Below are 21,051 nucleotides of genomic sequence, written 5' to 3'. Positions count from 1 at the left end.
TTCTAAAATGGATTAAATAAAAACACACAAGACCCCATAATGGCAAAGCAAAAAGTTTTTTTAAAATGTGCAAATGTATTAAAAAAATAGACCTTATTTACATAAGTATTCAGACCCTTTGCCACGAGACTTGAAATTGAGCTCAGTTGCATCCTGTTTCCATTGATCATCCTTGAGATGTGTCAGCAACTTGATTGGAGTCCACCTGTGGTCAATTCAATTGATTGGACATGATTTGGAAAGGCACACAATTGTGTACATAAGGTCCCACAGTTGATAGTGTATGTCAGAGCAAAAACCAAGCCATGAGGTCGAAGGAAATGTCCATAGAGCTCCGACACAGGATTGTGTCATTTTGCCATTTTGCCTCGACTTTCAAATTATGCTTGGGGTCATTGTCCAGTTGGAAGACCCATTTGCGACCAAACTTTAACTTACTGACTGATGTCTTGAGATGTTGATTCAATATATCCACATCATTTTCCTGCCTAATGATGCCATCTATTTTGTGAAGTGCACCAGTCCCTCCTACAGCAAAGCACCCCCACAACATGATGCTGCCACCCCCGTGCTTCACGGTTGGGATGGTGTTCTTCGGCTTGCAAGCCTCCCCCTTTTTCCTCCAAACATAACAGTGTTCATTATGGCCAAACAGTTCTATTTTTGTTTCATCAGATCAGAGGACATTTCTCCAAAAAGTACGATCTTTGTCCCCATGTGCAGTTGCAAACCGTAGTCTGGCTTTTTTATGACGGTTTTGGAGCAGTGGCTTCTTCCTTGCTGAGCGGCCTTTCAGGTTATGTCGATATAGGACTCGTTTTACTGTGGATATAGATACTTTTGTACCTGTTTCCTCCAGCATCTTCACAAGGTCCTTTGCTGTTGTTCTGGGATTGATCGCACCAAAGTATGTTCATCTCTAGGAGACAGAACGTGTCTCCTTCCTGAGCGGTAGGACGGCTGCGTGGTCCCATGGTGTTTATACGTGCGTACTATTGTTTGTGAACATAACTCAGAGTAAATACATATCACATGTGGCGTTCCACAAGGTTCGGTTTTGGGTCCGGTACTGTTCAGTTTATATATGTTACCCCTTGGCAGCGTTATCATAAAACACAGCATTGATTTTCACTGCTACGCAGACGATACACAATATCTGTGTCACCAGAGGATTTTAGCTCCACGGATAAATGATTCAACTGTGTTAGTGATTTAAATACTTGGACGGCTCACAGCTTCCTCCAGCTAAATCAAGACAATGCCGACGTACTTATTGTTGGAGTCAAAGCACAGAGAGAGAATCTAGCCGCACATTTTAATTCACGGGCAATAGAGATAAAACACCAGGTAAAAAAGCTAGGTATTATTTTAGATTCTGAACTTTGAACTTTGAATCGCACATTAGGAAGGTAACCAAAAATGTTTTTTAACACCGAGGAACATTGCCAAGCTGAGGCCGTTTCTCTCACCGGCTGATACAGATAGACTAATCCATGCTTTTATTACAAGCAGGCTTGAATACTGTAATGCTCTCCTCCTGTCTGTTCTACCCAAGAAAGCCATTGTTCAACTGTAAAGCATACAGAATGCTGCAGCATGGGTACTGACCAGGACCACACGGAGAGCACACATTACACCGGTTTTAAGGTCTCTGTACTGGCTGCCTGTGAGTTTTTTTTATTATTATTTTTTTTCATTTTTATATTGTTTAAAAAAAATCTATCCACGACTGTGCACCTCAATGCATGTCAGACATGCTTTTAAGTTAAGCACCCAGTTGGTCCCTCAGGTCCTCTGGCACTAGCCTTTTAACTATCCCAAAGCCTAGGACCAAGAGGCATGGAGAGGCAGCCTTTAGTTATTATGCCCCCAGCCTCTGGAATAGCCTGCCTGAGGGGGCTGAAACTGGACATTTTTAAAAGGAGATCTTAAAACTTTTTTATTTTCTTTAGGGTGGTTTTTAGTAGTTCAGTTTGTCATTCTTTTGTTTTTTATCTTATGTTTATTGTATAGTAAATGTTTCAGCTTTTATTAACTTTTTTTATTTTTTTTAAGCACATTGAGTTCCATTCCATGTCTGAAATGTGCTGTATAAATAAAGCTTGATTTGATGACCAAAAGTATGTGGACACCTGCTGCTATAACAGCCTCCACTCTTCTGGGAAGGCTTTCCATTAGATGTTGGAACATTACTGTGGGGACTTGCTTCCATTCATCCACAAGAGCATTAGTGAGGGTTGGGCACTGATGTTGGGCGATTAGGCCTGGCTCGCAGTCGGCGTTCCAATTCATCCCAAAGGTGTTTGATGGAGTTAAGGTCAGGGCTCTGTGCAAGCCAGTCAAGTTCATCCACACCGATCTCGACAAACTATTTCTTTATGAACCTCGCTTTGTGCACGGGGCCATTGTCCTGCTGAAACAGGAAGGGGCCTTACCCAAACTGTTGCCACATAGTTGGAAGCACAGAATCGTCTAGAATGTCATTGTATGCTGTCGTGTTAAGATTTCTCTTCACTTGAACTAAGGGGCCTAGCCCGAACCATGAAAAACAGCCCTAGACCATTATTCCTCCACCAAACTTTACAGTTGGCACTATGCATTGGGGCAAATAGCGTTCTCCTGGCATCCGCCAAACCCAGATTAGTCCGTCAGACTGCCAGATGGTGAAGCGTGATTCATCACTTTAGAGAACCTGAGTCCAATGGCGGCGAGCTTTACACCACTCCAGACAACGCTTGATATTGGGCATGGTGATCTTAAGCTTGTGTGCCACTGCTCGGCCATGGAAACCCATTTCATGAAGCTCCCAATGATAAGTTCTTGTGCTGATGTTGCTTCCAGAGGCAGTTTGGAACTCGGCAGTGAGTGCTGCAACCGAGGCCAGAGCATTTTTACGCACTACACACTTCAGCACTCAGTGGTCCTGTTCGGTGAACTTGTGTTGCCTACCACTTTGTGGCTGAGCCGTTGTTGCTCGTAGACGTTTCCACTTCACAATAACAGAACTTACAGTTGACCGGGACAGCTCTAGCAGGACAGAAATTTGACGAACTTGACTTGTTGGAAAGGTGGCATCCTATGACGGTGTCACATTTGAAAGTCACTGAGCTCTTCAGTAAGGCCATTCTACTGCCAATGTTTGTCTATGGAGATTGTATGGCTGTGAGCTTGATTTTATACACCCGTCAGCAACGTGTGTGGCTGAAATAGGTGAATCCACTAATTTGAAGGGGTGTCCAGATACTTTTTTGTATATATAGTGTATTTTGTGAATCGCCCATAAGTTTGAAAAAGAAATATGATTTTTGGCCATATCGCCCAGCCCTAGTATGTGTGTGTGTATTAGAGCTAGGTGCTGAGTATCTCCTCGTTCCTCTCTGTCCAGGTGTGGATCTGCCTCTCCCAGACGTCCAGCAGCAGTCGTCCTCCGGCCCTACCAGTGGTGAGCCCAGCCCTGCCAGCTCTGACCGTAGCCCTGCCAGTCCTGAGGCCTCTGGCCCCTCTTCTTCCTCCGGGGGCCGCAGAAACCGCAGCGGGGGGGCAAGGGATGACCGCTACAGATCAGGTACAGACACACATACATACGTCACAGATTCAGATTCCGAAAACGTTAATGTCCTCAATGAGGCCATTCATTTAGCAGCAAACACAGTACATTCAGAGGAAATGACAGATTTAAAAGCAGCAACATAGCAAAGGATATTTACATGGGAAGTAGACTAAGTGCAATTTCATAAAAATGACACAAACCTCTAACATGCATGGCACCACAGTAGAAGTGGGATGTGTGGGAGCTGCTGCCTTGCTTAGGGATAGTGGTTGGTTCTGATTGTGACAGAGGAGTCTAGTGGACCACAGTTGGTGCAGTGACGGACCTACTTTTTCCATTCCTCATCCCTGTTTTTTTTTTGTTCTCATTCTTTCTCACCCTCTCTGTCAGATATCCACACGGAGGCGGTACAGGCAGCGTTGGCCAAACACAAGGAGGAGAAYATGGCACTGCCCATGCCCACCAAGCGCCGCTCAGCCTTCGTCCAGTCCCCCGTAGACAACTGCACCCCTCCAGGTCACTACCATAGAGATCAAACTATGTTTGAGGGTTGAGGTCAATTCCATTTCAATTCCACACAATTCAGGAAGTACACTGGAATTCCAATTCTCTTCAATGCTTTTCAATGAGGAGATTTTAGAATTGGAATTTGGTTTACTTTATGAATTGAAATGGAATTGACCCCAACCCTGCCATGTTTGAGTAGTACACTGTAGTGGTCAATAACTAACCCTGGTCCCGGAGAGAGAAAATACAGGGTGCGCACTGTGCAGGCTTTAGTTCCAGCCCAGCACTAACACACCTGATTCAGCATATTCAAAGTCTAGATGTTCAGTAACTAGACAACCTTTGATGAGTTGATTCAGGTGTGGGTTGGGACAAAATCCTGCATACCCTGTAGCTCATCATCAGGACCAGGGATGGTTGGTTAGGTTATCACTGCTTTTGCCCCAATAAGAGCAGGAGTATTGGGTGTCCACAAACACTGTATATAACCCATCTGGGGTGCTGCCAAGGCAGCCATTTTGTGCTACAAAGCTCACCACGCGTCATCTACTAAATACATCTCGTTCTGTCTCCCTGTCAGACACATCGTCAGCGTCTGAGGACGAAGGTTCTCTGCGTCGCCAGGCGACTCTGAGTGCAGCGCTGGTCCAGAGTCTCCAGAGCCCAGACTACTGGATCAACCGCTCAGTGCAGAGCTCCTCCACCTCCTCCTCCGCCTCCTCCACCCTGTCCCACGGGGAAAATAAGACTCAGACGCAACCGCAGCCGCAGCCCACCTCAGCACTGGCCGACATACTGGCAAGCACACGCATAGGTAACACACACACACACACTCTGTAATCACACACACCCCACACATAGGTAAGACAAACACACCCTGCACACACGTAATCCATATTCCTTACACGCACACGCATTGGTAAAACTGACTCGCGCGCACACACACATAACAGCCCTTCGTACCCTCAGAGACACTTTCTAAATGAACATGCATTGTCCGTACCGCCACAGCTTTAGGTAAGTTTACTTTAGAATATTAAACCTCCTTGTCCCTTCTCCTCCAGAGAACAGTGTCCCCCCAGATGTGACGTCCTACACCCCTGAGAGGGGTTCAAGGGTGGACTCCAGGGTGGACCTGCCCCCCAATGCTATGTCCAGGGGGTTGCCCCGAGGACAGAGCCGCACCAGCATGCTGGATACCACCGCTGACGGTATGCACACACACACTGTAGAGCAACAACCATACACTGCAGAACACACTGTAGAGCAACAACCACACACTGTAGAACACACTGTAGAAAAACTAGAGCACACTGTAGAGCAACAGCCACACACTGTAGAACACACTGTATAGCAACAACCACACACTGTAGAACAACAACCACACACTGTAGAGCAACAACCACACACTGTAGAGCAACAACCCCACACTGTAGAACAACAACCACACACTGCAGAACACACTGTAGAACAACAACCACAGCACCTGTAGGCCAACAACCACACACTGTTAGAAGCAACAACCACACACTGTAGAACAACAACCACCACACTGCAGAACACAACCACACACTATAGAACACACTGTATAGCAACAACCACACACTGTGAGCAACAACCACACACTGTATAGCAACAAACCACACACTGTAGAGAGCAACAACCACACACTATAAGAACAACAACCACACACTGCAGAACAACAACCACACACTATAGACACACTGTATACAACAACCCACCACTGCAGAACAACAACCGCACACTGTAGAACACACTGTATAGCAACAACCACACACGTAGAACAACAACCACACACTGTAAAACACACCTGTATAACAACAACCACACACTGTAGAATAACAACCCCACAATGTGGAACACACTGTAGAGCAATAACCACACACTGTAAGCAACAACCACACAATGCAGAACACACTGTAGAGCAACAACCACACACTGCAGAACACAAGCCACCATACACTTAGAACACACACTGTAGAGCAACAACCACACACTGTAGAACACACTGTAGAGACACAACCACACACTGCAGACCACACACTGTAGAGCAACAACAACACACTGTAGAACACACTGCAGAGCAACAACCACACACTGCAGAACACAACACACACTGTAGAACAACAACACCACTGTATAACACACTGTAGAACAACAACCACACACTGTATACACACTGGTAGAACAACAACCACACACTGTATACACACTGTAACAACAACACACACTGTAACACGACGAGAGCAACAACCACACACTGTAACCTGTAAGCAACAAACCACACACTGTAGAACCACTGTAAACAACAACCACACACTGTGTAACACACTGTAAGACAACAACCACACACTGGTGTAACACACTGCTAGAACAACAACCACACACACTGTATAACCTGTAGAGCAACAACCACACTGTAAGAACACACTGTGAATACAACACCACACACTGTGTAACACACTGTAAAACAACAGCCACACACTGTAAACACACTGTAATACAACAACCACACACTTGTGTAACCACGTGTAGCAAACACAACCACACCACTGTATAACACACTGTAGACACAACTCACACCTGTATAACACACTGTAAGAGCAACACCACACACTGTAGAACACACACTGTATGACAACAACCACACACTGTAACACACACTGTAAGCAACAACCACACACTGTGTAACACACTGTAGATACACAACAGCACACACTGTGTAACACACTGTAAACAACACCACACACTGTGTAACACATGTAATACAACAGCCAACACTGTGTAACACACTGTAATACAACAGCCACACACTGTGTAACACACTGTAGAAAACCAACACACACGATAACACACTGTATACAACAGCACACACTGTAGAACACACTGTAGAAAACACCACACGTATAACACACTGTAGAACACACACCACACACGTATAAACACTGGTAAACAACAAAACCACCCACTGTATACACACACTGTAGAACACAACCACACACTGTATAACACACTGTAGAACAACAACCACACACTGTAGAACACACTGTAGAACAACAACCACGCACTGTAGAACACACTGTAGACAACAGCCACACACTGTATGAACACTGTAGAGCAACAACCACACACTGTATAACACACTGTAGAACAACAACCACACACTGTAGAACACACTGTAGAACAACAACCACACTGCAGAATGTACGATCTCACACACACATGGCAGCAGACTGGTAACACACCGCAGAAAACCACCACACACTGCGATCACTCACTGTTTTAACCATCAGCTCTAGTCTGTAACGTCCTTAATCTGGTGATGGTTTGGCTAACTGACCTTTGCAGTTAGCACTGTTGTACTGCGTTTGCAGTAGTCATGAATGTGGCTGGCAATTCAGTATGTTTAACCTACCGTGTTTGAAATGGCTATGGATGCATCCCAAATGATACCATATTTCCTACATAGTGTACTACTTTTAACCAGAGCCTCCTGGCCAAAGTACTGCACTACATGTATATAGGGAATAGGGTGCCATTTGGGACAGTACCTATGTGAATCCATTCGGATGATTTGGGTGCTCATGCTCATGTCAACCTCCCTCTTTTTTAATAATCTATTTTTATTCAGACATAATGACACACTGACAAGACATAATAACTTTGAATGAATCTCACTCACTCTCATCCCCATTCTAGGCATTGTGTTGGGAATGCTGCTAACATACTATATTTTGTTCTTTTTTGGGGTGATCCCTTTTACGGCTGTACGTGTCGTGTCTTTCATTAAAAAAAGGAAAGCGAAAAGGTAATATGAATCAAAATGGGACGGGGCCGGGGAGGGGCGATGGATGGATCAATTCCAATCAGCTTGCTTTTTCACCTCTTCTGTCGTCTGTTTGTCCTCTCTCCATCTACACAGATAGAAATATCCTTCTGTTTTTGACCCAGAATAAAGTTGCATCTACCTGTTGTGTGTGTCCGTTTGTGAGCATTTGTGTCCGTTTGTGCGTGCTTGCCTATTTAATGTCTGAGTGTATGAGGAGTATGTGTGTTTTTGTGCGTGATTGTGACTATTAGAGAGTGTGTGTTTGTGTCTATGGTCGTGTCTGTGATTGTCTGCCTCTACCTTTGTGCTCTCCAGGTGTACCAGTGAACAGCCGTGTTTCCACTAAGATCCAGCAGCTGCTGAACACTCTGAAGCGGCCCAAGAGACAAGCGCTCAGTGAGTTCTTCCTGGATGACTCCGAGGAGATCGTAGAGGGTAAGAACCACAGAGGACCTGCTCCAAGACTTAGGTTCCATAAAATACAATACTTCCATTCTGATACTTACAGTACCTTCAGAAAGTATTCACACCGCTTGACTTTTCCACATTTGAGTTTGAGTTAATTTTATTTTTACAGGGACAGTGCACAGTAATCAACGTTTCAGTAAAAGTGCCGGTTTTAGCCAGCCGGCTAATTTTCAACCGCAGTCCCCGGGCAGGTTATTAAAAACAATTACACTATAGACAATCATTGAGCAGTGAGCACACGCAGAGCAACATAGGACAAGCAAGACATAGCATACAGACAGAGCAACATAGAACAAGCAAGACATAGCATACAGACAGAGCAACATAGAACAAAAAGCAGCAAGACAATTTTGTTGTGTTACAACCTGAATTTAAAATGGATTAAGAGATTTTGTGTCAATGTCCTACACACAATACCTCATAATGTCAAAGTGGAATTATGTTTTACAAATTAATAAAAAATGAAAAGCTGAAGTGTCTTGAGTCAATAAGTATTTATAAGTATGTATACGCCTTTGTTATGTAAGCCTTAGTATAAGTTCAGGAGTTCAGTTGCTTAACAAGTCACATACTAAGTTGCATGGACTCACTCTGTGTGAAATAATAGTGTTTAACAAGATCTTTGAATGACTACCTCATCTCTGTAACCCACACATACAATTATCTGTAAGGTCCCTTAGTCCAGCAGTGAATTTCGAACACAGATTCAACCACAAAGACCAGGGAGATTTTCTAATGCTTCGCAAAGAAGGGCACCTATTGGTAAATAAAAAAAGCAGACATTAAATATCCCTTTGAGCAAGGTAGAGTTATTCATTACCCTTTGGAGGGTGTATCAAGACACCCCGTCACTACAAAGATACAGGCGTCCTTCCTAACTCAGTTGCCGGAGAGAAAGGAAACCGCTCAGGGATTTCACCATGAGGCCAATGGTGACTTTAAAACAGTTACAGAGTTTAATGGCTGTGATTGGAGAAAACTGAGGATGGATCAACAAAATTGTAGTAACTCCACAATACTAACTTAATTGACAAGAAGGAACCGTGTACACTAAGGCACTAAAGTAATACTGTAAAAAAATTGTCAAAGCCATTCACTTTTTTTCCTAAATACAAAGTGTTATGTTTTGGGCAAATACAACACATTACTGAGTACCACTCTCTATATTTTCAAGCAAATGGTGGCTGCATCATGTAATGGGTATGCTTGTAATTGTTAAGGACTGGGGAGTTTTTCAAGATACAAATGGAATGAAGCTAAGCATAGGCAAAATCCTGAGCACAGGAAAACCTGGATCAGTCTGCTTTCCACCAGACAGTGGGAGATTAACTCACCTTTCAGCAGGACAATAACCTAAAACACAAGTTCAAATCTACACTGGAGTTGCTTAACAAGAAGACAGTGAATGTTCCTGAGTGGCCTAGTTAGTTTTGACTTAAATTGCTTGAAATTCTATGGCAAGACCTGAAAATGTATGTTTAGCAATGATCAACAACCAATTTTACAGAGCTTGAAGAATTTTGAAAAGAATAAGGGGCAAAGGTTGTACAGTCCAGGTGCGGAACGCTCTTAACAGGTATTGACCCGTGTGTGAATATTTATGTAAATGAGCTGTTTTCTGTATTTCATTTTAAATACATTTGTAACAATTTGTAAGAACATGTTTTCACTTTGTCATGTGTTATTGTGTGTAAATGGGTGAGGATTTTTTTAAATGTAATCCATTTTGAATTCAAGCTGTAACACAACAACAACAAAAAGTCAAGGGGTATGAATATTTTCTGAAGGCACTGTACATTCCAATACTTACATCCCATTGAATACAATGCATTCTTCCTTCCTTCCTTGAAAGAAACATATAGACAGTAGACATTTAACTCACTATACCCCACTTTATTATTCTCTTCACCCTCACCCCTGTCTCCTCCCCTCTCCGTAGTGCCCCAGCCGGACCCCAACACCCCCAGGCCAGAGGGCCGTCAGATCATCCCAGTGAAGGGGGAGCCCCTGGGGGTGGTCAGTAACTGGCCCCCGGCCCTTCAGGCAGCCCTGGCACGCTGGGGAGCCACACAGGCCAAGAGCCCTGCTCTCACCGCCCTGGACGTTACCGGGAAACCCCTCTACACTCTGACATACGGTTGGTCTCACCGTCTTAAATGGCACTCGGCTCCCTATTCCCTGCTATATAGGGAGTAATTTCCAGCTAACCCACTTAATTTTGTATTTTGCCTTTTATTTAACTAGGCAAGTCAGTTAAGAAAACATTCGTATTTACAATGACGGCCTACCAATAGGAAAAAGGCCTGCTGCGTGGATTCAAATAAAACATGTAGATATAGCACATCACAACGAGAGAGTCACCACCACACTACAAAAAGAAAGGCCTAAGATGACAACACAACATGACAGCAACACAACATGGTAGCAACACAACATGGCAGCAGCACAAACATTGTTGGGCACAGACAACAGCGCAAAGGGCAAAAAGGTAAAGATAACAATACATCACGCGAAGCAGACACAAGTGTCAGTAAGAGTGTCCATGATTAAGTCTTTGAATCTAGAGATGGAGATAAAACGGTCCTTAAAGCTTGTTGGACACTAAGAAAACATTGTTGTAGAGCGTTATACACAACATCTCGGGAGGGACCAGCTGAGTGTTAGACTGTATCATCTGCATATAAAGCTTGCTACTGCCTGAGCTATGTTGTTGATGTAAATTGAGAAGAGCGTGGGGCCTAGGATCGAGCCTTGTGGTACTCCCTTGGTGACAGACAGGCACTGCACTCTTTGAGAGAGGTAGTTAGCAAACCAGGCCAAAGACCCCTCAGAGACACCAATACTCCTTTTCCGATCCACAAGAATTGAATGGTCTACCATATTAAAAGCTTTGACCAAGTCAATAAAAATACAAACATTGCTTAGAATCAAGCGCAATGGTGACATAATTTAGGACCTTTAAGGTTGCAGTGACACATCCATAACCTGAGTGGAAACCAGATTGCATACCTGAGAGAATACTGTAGACCTCAAGAAAGCCAGTCAGTTGACAAGTTTTTCCTCCAATACTTTTGATAAACAGGGCAAGATAGAAATTGGCCTATAACAGTTAGGATCAGCTTGATCTGCCTTCCAAGCAATGGGAACCTCCCCAGAGAGGAGAGACAGGTTAAAAAGTTCAGAGATAGGCCACTGTCCCACGGTCGGGTAAACAAGCAAGTTCGTAATCAACAAAGCACGCAGGAGTCATAGGGCAAGTAGCGTAAAGCACATGAAAATAATAAAAATGACTTGGGGCTAGCCATTGTAAGTTCAGAGTCACTCACCCAAACAAATTAACTTGAGAGAGTAGCTCTATGAGTCCAGTAGGCTATAAAAGTCTGAATAAAATAAATAAATAGTAGGCCTATACTTGTTAATTAAAGCGTTTGAGTAAGTTCATATAATAAGCTTCACAAGTTAATTAGCCTACATAAAATGCAGATCAGTCCAAAGTCTGCGGTGTGTGTGTGTATGTGCGTTTGTGCTGGAGGCCAGCGAACGCTCAGGGGGGGGGGGTGCCGGGGGTACCTGTACCAGACGGGGAGACAGACCAGGGCAGACGGGGAACAGATCGATGGGGGGGATCCAAACAGCAGTGCAGCAGGCAACGGGAGTAGGTGTCACACCTGCTTGGGAGAAGCTTTTTTTCGGGAGGCTGAGTAGGAGAGGAGGCGTTCAACCTTACCAGACAGGTGCGCATTAGAGCAGATAAAAACATCCAAAGTGAAAAGCTTGGTGGAAAAAAACATGGTCAAGTTGGCTTGAGTTTCGATATTCGCCAGACATTCGGGCCTTCAAACAATCAATAGCTCGCAAACGATTTCCTGAAACGTGGGTGTTCTACACGCAACATGGTAGGGGGCTTCCCAGTCATTACAAGTGCAACATGAAACCCACAGACCTGAAGGACGCTGCTGCCGAGGTGGGAGGAGGATTGCGCGTGTCTCAGATCTGACCTCTTTAGTTTATGACTCGTGCTACCGTAGTTCATCGACACCAAAGATCACACTCCTCTCAGTCAATCTATGGAGAGCTCAAGTCGTTTTAGTCTCCTTTAAGAAATTGCTCTTGTGACCACGGTGTATCTCTCTCTCGCTCCCTCAGGTAAACTGTGGAGCCGCAGTCTGAAGCTGGCCTACACTCTGTTGAACAAACTGGGCACCAAGAACGAGCCTGTGCTGAGACCTGGTGATAGGGTACGTGGTCAGAACACACAGCCAATCAGACGGGATATTCCTCTTCTTCCCACTTGACCACTTTGATTGATTGATCTTCATTCAAAAACGTGAAACGTGTCTTCTAGATGCATTGCACATGCACAGACGACACAACGCACAATGTAAGATGTTCCCGTTGTGACGTGCGGTGCTCTTTCTGAAACTGTTCTGCGTGTCTATGTCCCCTAGGTGGCGCTGGTGTACCCCAACAGTGACCCTGCTATGTTCTGGGTGGCCTTCTATGGCTGTCTCCTAGCAGAGGTCATCCCTGTACCCATAGAGGTGCCACTGTCTAGACAGGTAAGGGACAAGGATGTTGAGTGTTTTTTAGTAACATCATTAGTTAGCTATGTAGCTCAATCTCATGGAATATTTGGTTCCTGACAAATAACCAAATCAAATCAGAGTAGCATAAATCCAGCTTTCAGTCACTATGCAGTAGACATGGGCCATTTCTTACCAGCTATAGCAACACAAACAACATAGCTAGATCCAAGTGGTCACCTGACTCATTACAGACCGATAGTGGCAGTATAGATTTTCTGTCAATTTGTAATGGTTATTTTTGTGTTTCACATCCCAGGACGCAGGCAGTCTTCAGATTGGCTTCCTATTGGGCAGCTGTGGGGTAGGCCTGGCCCTGACTAGCGAGATCTGTCTCAAAGGACTGCCCAAGACACCCCAGGGAGAGATCATGCAGTTCAAAGGTCAGCACACACCACAAAATGCTCCACTGCAGTTGTCACCCCACTCAATCTCTCTCTCTCTGGGACTCATTAGCTAGGCACATTAGGAGGAGCCCGTTTCTCATTATACTGTTTATCTGTGGGTAGATGTACATCTGTACATCCATTGTACCATATGAACGAAACGAGGCCTTCACAAATGGTCCTAATACCACCTTTTTCAAAGCTACAAGGTTTTGATCCACAGTGGATCTTTGTCCAGTCGTCAACCTGACTTCTAGTATTGTCCTGTGTCCACTGATGAGGATGTTGTTCTGCCTCCCAGGTTGGCCCCGTATGAAGTGGGTTGTGACAGACACCAAGTACCTGACCAAGCCCTCTAAAGACTGGCAGCCCCACATCCCCACCGCCAACACAGACACAGCTTACATCGAGGTGAGACCAGCGTCCTTGTGGGAAGTATACAGACCATTTATGGGTGTATTTGACAGATTTTTAAAAAATAAATACAAAAATAATAATAATTTTGCTCGTTTGTCTTTCTGTTTATGTTGTGCATCGCAGATTTATTTTGTGAATTAATTTAACTCTATGACTGATTGTGTGTGTGTTCTGCTCTTCCAGTACAAGGCCAGTAAAGAGGGGACAGTGATGGGAGTAGCCGTGTCTAAGATAGCCTTGTTGACACACTGCCAGGCCCTGACACAGGCCTGCAACTACTGTGAAGGTCAGTACATGAAAAACACACACCGACACATATTGTTTTAGTGACAATATATCTACTCAAGCCCTCTTAGTAACCTAGATACACGGAGATGATCCAAAACTAGTTTGTTAATTATGAAAGGAGGAACATGAAGAAGCTAAAGGAACAGGAACCTTTGGAGGAGGTTAGGGTGATGTCTTCACCACGAATACTCACGCTCAGGTTAAATAATTGATCAGGCCTGAGGCCTCTTCTCCTGTACTCTCTCTGTCTCTTTCTGTCTGTCTCTCTCTTCTCTACTCACATCATCTGTTAGACAAAGGGAACTTTAGCCTCTGTGTCTCAGAGAACATTAGATCCTGTGAGGGGAATCCACAGAGGCAGGCAGCAAGACTGTTCCTGGAACACGGTGTTTCCCTGTCCATAATTAGTTTACTTTTATTGTAGCCTACAGACTTATCATGTGATATAAAGCTATTATCAAGTGCCCTGTGGCAGCCTAGCTATATGGAGAAGCTCCTTTCGCTATCCTTAAGTGTCCGTGTATCTGTAACTGTTGGAATCCTCCGTGACTGTAATGTGATTTGTGGACTGAAATCAAGTATTTCAATTGAGTGTGTGTGTCCTCTCTCAGGAGAAACGTTGGTCAACGTGCTAGATTGTAAGAAGGACATGGGATTGTGGCACGGGGTGTTAACCAGTGTGATGAACAGGATCCACACCATCACTGTACCCTACGCTGTCATGAAGGCCTGTCCCATGTCCTGGGTGCAGAGGGTCCACATACACAAAGGTAAGGCTACAGTTAGCATTTGTATTGTAAACTGCATAGAGACTAGCATCCTAAACTTCATACTATGGATTAAGGTAATTCGGGTCGGGTTCATTAGGAGACATTGTAGCAAAATGTTTTAAGATGTTGTCTGCTGGGAAATGAAAACAAGCATTTCTTTTCTTATTGAGCAAATTCAGATATTACCTCTCGGTTTCACTCTGTTTTGGAACGTTTCTTCCATTTTGTGACTTAATGAACACAACCGAAATGTGTGGAATTGGCATTAGCGCTTGTGTCATTAACTACTATGTGTGAGAGGCTGAGCTGTCCCTACTGTTCCTCCCTCCCTGCAGCACGTGTCGCCTTGGTGAAGTGTCGTGACCTCCACTGGGCTATGATGGCTCACAGGGACCAGAGAGACACCAACCTGTCCTCCATACGCATGCTCATAGTAGCCGATGGAGCCAACCCCTGTGAGTCACACACACGTGCGCGGACTACAGACACATGGACGCTTTGGACACACATACACACACACACATAGGGACCAGAGAGACACCAACCTCTCCTTAACCTTTCCTGTGAGTCGCATAGACATGGCAGCCATGAAGCATGCTTGCTTTATTTCTCTATTCCCAAGACTATTATTTGTCCTTACAAAGGTACACTGTGATTTAGTATTTGTAAGCTACAGTGCATTCGCCGGTCAACAATCATACAGTGGCTTGGGAAAGTATTCACCCCCTTGGCATTTTTCCAATTTTGTTGCCTTACAACAACCTAGAATTAAAATGGATTTATTGGGGGTTTGTATCATTTTATTTACACAACATGCCTACCACTTTGAAGATGCAAAATATTTTTTTATTGTGAAACAAACAACACAAAAAAAACAGTACTTGAGCATGCATAACTATTCACTCCCCCAAAGTCAATACTTTGTAGAGACACCTTTTGCAGCAATTACAGCTGCAAGTCTCTTGGGGAATGTCTCCATAAGCTTGGCACATCTAGCCACGGGGATTTTTGCCCATTCTTCAAGGCAAAACTGCTCCAGCACCTTCAAGTTAGATGGGTTCCGCTGGTGGAACTTTAAGTCATACCACAGATTCTCAATTGGATTACAGGTTGTAATGCAAGAAAATAGGAAAAACACCAAGGGGGATGAATACTTTTGCAAGGCACTGTATCTAACCTTATCAAAGTACATTGGAAGTATAGAAACGTTGGCATTGTCTGTGAATATTGACACACACTCACAGTATTTGTGATGTCCTTCAGGGTCCGTGTCGTCGTGCGACGCCTTCCTCAACGTGTTCCAGTCTCACGGGTTAAAGCCGGAGGTCATCTGCCCCTGTGCCTCCTCTCCTGAAGCCCTCACTGTGGCTATCCGCAGGTACTACACTGCACCAGTTCACAGCTACTGATGCACCATATATATATACTATATACCCATTTCCAGTGCTCATGTAGTATATGAACAATAAAGTCATCTTCTTCACATCAATTGAGAAAACGTATGTCTCGTGTCTCCATAGCTCTCTTCCCGTATTTTCTTTGCCCTTACTCTCCCTCGCTCTCCATCTCCCCCTCCCTCCCTCCCCTTCCAGGCCTGGTGCCCGTGGTGCAGCCCTCCCAGCCAGAGCCATCCTGTCCATGGGCGGTCTGAGTCACGGGGTCATCAGGGTCAACACAGAGGARAAGAACTCTGCCCTCACTGTACAGGACGTAGGCCATGTCATGCCTGGAGGTTAGCGAACTGACTTCACCGTGCACCACACTACAGTACACGCGTTTATATGCTATTTGTGTACTGTTACGGTTCAATTCCTTTAACAGTTGTTCCTCGCTGACTTACTTTAACAGTGGGGCTTTTACTGTCATGTCAACGTCTCTCCCCTGGTGTTAAGTCTACTTGGCTCAGTGTTCAAGTCATTGCTTCAATAATACATTGATTTTATATCGCGCTTATCTTGGACACAAAGACGCTTCGGAAGTTAGTTTCTTACGTGTGTGTGCTTTTTGTGTTTTAGCCCTAATGTCATTGTCCTCTTGTGGTTCAGCCCTGATGTGTATCGTGAAGCCAGACGGCCCACCGCAGCTCTGTAAGACAGATGAGATCGGAGAGATAGTGTTGAACTCCAGGGCTGGAGGAACCATGTACTACGGCCTGCCTGGAGTCACCAAGAACACCTTCGAGGTCAGGAGAGGACTGTTTACTGAACTCTCTCATCAAGCCTCTGCGTCTCTGGCCGCAGTGTGGTGTACTGGCACTGCTGTGTAGCCATCAACCTAAAGAACAGACTCCTCTGTCAGAGCGTTTCACTTCTATAAGCTCTAACCCACCTTTATTCTTCACTGGGCATGGTTCCCTATGGTCTCTACTCTTTAAACTGAGTCGAGGAGTTGTGTTGACAGTTAAAAGGGTTGTTAATGTGATGTTTTTGAAACGATGGTCATTATGAAATATATTTAATACAGGCCCCTTCCGTAAACCCCATAACTGAACGTGTGTCCCTCTGTCTTCCGTGCAGGTGATTCCCGTGAACCAGGCTGGAGCTCCGTTGGGAGAGATCCTCTTCACTAGGACTGGCCTGCTGGGCTTCGTAGGGCCGGTAAGACCACGTTGAGTCCCCCTTGGACTTGCCTCCAAATTGTAGGACTTGCCATACTGAGCTAGCCTGGGTGCCAGTCCTTTCTCTTGCCAACTCCTTATGGAATTGTCCTGCCGTACAGTCTGGCTGAATGATAACAAGTTCACGCTTATAGTTTGCAGTGAGGCCAGACAGTTTGGCTTTGACACCTATGGAGTTGGTAAGAGCACAAACAGATCTGGGACCAGGCTCTCTACTGATCTGGTGGAATAGAAAAAAAACTATCTAGAATTGGCGTCTTTAGTCTGTTGATGTGCAGTAGGTGAAGATCTTCTCCCTCTCTCCACAGGGCAGTCTGGTCTTTGTAGTGGGAAAGAACGAGGGGCTCCTGACGGTCAGTGGTAGACGACACAATGCTGATGACCTGGTGGCCACCGCCCTGGCCGTGGAGCCTGTTAAAACTGTCTACAGGGGGAGGTGGGTGTCAGGGGGCTCAGGTTTCTCCTGTGAATGTACACATGCTGTGTTCAAGTGTGCCTTTGTAGAATTGTGGTTTGAGGAGGGAGGTGAGATATCCAGAAGCCTCTGGGTCCTGTTTAGTAGGCACGACACTGGAGAAAACGTTTTGGATCCGTTTCAAATGTAGTCTCCGTGTTGTGCTGACCTTAAGTGACGTGTGAGGGCAGCGTGAGGGCGTGGTATAAAAGTGTGCCGTGCTGTGTGGGGTCGCGCTGTCCTTCCTCTCGGCACCGGGGCCAGGATCACTGTGTTCTCTGTGGCGGTGTTCCCTGATGTACTGTGTGTTGTGTTGTCAGAGTACGTTGCTTTTGGTGTTGTGTGTGTGTTATGGTAGTTCACAGGGTTGTGTGTTATTGCCGACTGACCCTCCCTCTCTCTAATCTCTCTCTCCCCTGGTGTAGGATTGCTGTGTTCTCAGTGACCGTGTTCTATGACGAGAGGATAGTGATCGTAGCAGAGCAGAGGCCTGACGCCAGTGAAGAGGACAGCTTCCAGTGGATGAGCAGAGTACTACAGGTACCCTGTCACATCACCTCCATGTCATCTATGCATTCATCTAGAATAGCATCTGTCTTTCAGTTACAGTTAGATGGACGTATACTATCTTCTATCGATATGTACACTGTTAGTTAGTACACCTCACTAAACATAACCATTATGCTGTGTTTTCCTCGGCAGGCCATAGACAGTATTCATCAGGTGGGTTTGTACTGTCTGGCCCTGGTCCCGGCCAACACGTTACCCAAGACCCCGCTGGGAGGGATCCACATCTCTGAGACCAAACAGAACTTCCTAGAGGGGAATCTGCACCCATGTAACATCCTCCTCTGTCCACACACCTGTGTCACCAACCTACCCAAACCACGACAGAAACAACCAGGTAAAGACGATGGGCTGTCCTGAATGTTGGGGGAAGTTCAGTTCCCTGAACTGGCGCGATTCGGGATTGTATCTCGCATCTTGAACTCTTGTGTGTTTGTATACAGAACAGGGTGATAACGATTGTCAGGCCTAATGTCTCAGTCTTTGTGTATCTCTGACTCTCCCATCCTCCTATCTTGTATAGTTGGTGTGGGCCCGGCCTCTATCATGGTTGGTAACCTGGTAGCGGGGAAGAGGATGGCCCAGGCTGCAGGCAGAGAGCTGGGCGTGCTGGAGGAAGAGGGCCTGGTCAGGAAGGTAAGACCTTAACGTACCTGGTGAGGCTGGCACCTACTGTCTGTCTTCTCTCCTAAACAGACTGACGCCTGGAAGAAACCACATCACAACTGATTATATCAGCATTGACTAAACCTTATTATTGTACGAAAGAGCTTGGCCACGCAGGATCCTTATATCTGGTATGGAGTCAGGGAGGGGTGACTATTGCTGATTTCCTGTCCTAAGGTTGTGTTGTGTTCTGTCTCTACTGTCGGTGGCGCTGGTAGCTCTGTTCTTGGCCCACCATGATGGTAAGTCTATCGCTAGCTGAGCTGGGTGTCGCTTCTGCTCATGTTGCCTCTGTCAGATGTGCTGCTTTGCAGTGATAGTCATTTGTGTGTACACCCTGGCTGTGGTTGAGGAGGGAATCAAGCGCAGCATGGTACCGTCCAGGGAGCAACAGAGAACTCACTATATCAGTGTGTGTTTTTACTGTGGCTGCTAGCCTGCTACTGTAACTGCTCTCCCTCCCCAGTTACAGTGACCCTTACCGTCCTGTTCTTGTACCCTGGTCTTTGGTTGTGTGATCGGCCCTGAAAAGTCCTGAACTGAAATCGTAATATCAGTATTGAATGATCCTGACTGCTCTCACAGCTCACCCCCTCTCTCGGCGTTCTCTCTCTTCTTTCTCTCCTCTCCCGTGCTCTCTCTCTCTCTCTCAGCACCAGTTTCTGTCTGAAGCCTTACAGTGGAGAGCCCAGACCGACCCTGACCACGTCCTCTATGTGCTGCTCAACGCTAAGGTACGACACACACATTCATGTTCACATGTTTTCTTTATGAGCTTATAAGCATTAACATGGTCGTGTTAGGGAGGTAGTTTGGAACCATGCTCGCTTGATGAGTGACAGCATCTGGAAGATTTGCGGTGCCTTCAGCTCAGTGGGCTGATAGTCGGGTACCATGTAGGAGATCAGGGTTCGAACCCCGGTCAGTCACAATTGCTAGACTTTCCTGGGAATTTGAGCTGCAGCTGTTCTGTTGTGTATATGGTATCTGTTTCCCCACCTCCATCCTGCAGGGGGTAGCGGTGTGCACGGCCACGTGTAGTCAGCTGCATAAGAGAGCAGAGAAGATAACCTCAGCCCTGATGGAGAGAGGCCTCAACACTGGAGACAACGTAGTGCTGCTATACCCCCCTGGTGAGGAGCTACACACACACACACACACACACACACACACACACACACACACACACACACACACCTGACTGCTGCGACTGGCCTTCCTCACCTCAATTAAAGTTAGTCCTCAGAATAGTCAGTTATATGCTATTGTTAAAAGCCCCCCCATCTCTCTCTCCCTCCCTCCCTCTCCCCAGGCATTGATCTGATAGCTGCCTTCTATGGCTGTCTGTATGCGGGGTTGATCCCTGTAACAGTGCGCCCCCCTCACCCCCAGAACCTGACTGCTACCCTGCCCACCGTCCGCATGATCATCGACGTGAGTCAACTACAGCCACCAAGACGTTTTCACATAACCGCTTCATGAAAGATGTTATGCCTCAATATATACAAACGTGTATTTGTACTATGAAAACTTTAGTAACTGCTGAAATGATCTTGGGGGGGAATCAAATTCCTGTGTGTGTGTGTGTGTGTGTGTGTTGCAGGTGAGTAAAGCTGCCTGTATCCTAACCACCCAGCCCCTTATGAGGATCCTCCGGTCCAGAGAGGCTGCTGCCAGCGTCAATGTCAAGACCTGGCCCACTATCATAGACACAGGTACTGTGGCAAATCCCAAATGACTCCCAAGACACGCTATTTTCACATGATCGTGGACTACTTAGGACCAGAACCACATAGGGTAGTGTACACTACCCTACGTGGTTCTGGTCCCTGTAGTGTACACTACCCTATGTGGTTCTGGTCCTAAGTATACTATACAGGGACCAGAACCACGTAGGGTAGTGTACACTATACAGGGACCAGAACCAC

At 45.7% G+C, this 21,051-nt stretch overlaps 1 protein-coding gene across 1 annotated transcript in view; it reads left to right on the top strand.

Moving 5' to 3' along the window:
• LOC111976456 (disco-interacting protein 2 homolog B-A) overlaps window positions 1–21,051 on the top strand; it is a 73,958-nt gene that overhangs the window by 36,271 nt on the left and 16,636 nt on the right. The window contains 26 exon segments of the mRNA XM_024005292.2: window positions 3,386–3,565; window positions 3,941–4,066; window positions 4,638–4,871; window positions 5,122–5,268; window positions 7,875–7,886; window positions 8,223–8,342; window positions 10,315–10,512; window positions 12,522–12,613; window positions 12,824–12,934; window positions 13,218–13,341; window positions 13,646–13,755; window positions 13,945–14,047; window positions 14,661–14,819; window positions 15,155–15,274; window positions 16,083–16,197; window positions 16,412–16,551; window positions 16,865–17,001; window positions 17,336–17,416; window positions 17,745–17,872; window positions 18,316–18,430; window positions 18,593–18,794; window positions 18,981–19,093; window positions 19,777–19,857; window positions 20,136–20,256; window positions 20,436–20,557; window positions 20,727–20,838. Coding sequence (XP_023861060.2) covers window positions 3,386–3,565; window positions 3,941–4,066; window positions 4,638–4,871; window positions 5,122–5,268; window positions 7,875–7,886; window positions 8,223–8,342; window positions 10,315–10,512; window positions 12,522–12,613; window positions 12,824–12,934; window positions 13,218–13,341; window positions 13,646–13,755; window positions 13,945–14,047; window positions 14,661–14,819; window positions 15,155–15,274; window positions 16,083–16,197; window positions 16,412–16,551; window positions 16,865–17,001; window positions 17,336–17,416; window positions 17,745–17,872; window positions 18,316–18,430; window positions 18,593–18,794; window positions 18,981–19,093; window positions 19,777–19,857; window positions 20,136–20,256; window positions 20,436–20,557; window positions 20,727–20,838 — 3,303 coding nt within the window.

The sequence above is a fragment of the Salvelinus sp. IW2-2015 genome, linkage group LG17 (genome assembly GCF_002910315.2).
Source record: "Salvelinus sp. IW2-2015 linkage group LG17, ASM291031v2, whole genome shotgun sequence".
Lineage (NCBI taxonomy): Eukaryota > Metazoa > Chordata > Actinopteri > Salmoniformes > Salmonidae > Salvelinus > Salvelinus sp. IW2-2015.
This window is presented reverse-complemented; position numbering and strand designations above follow the sequence as displayed.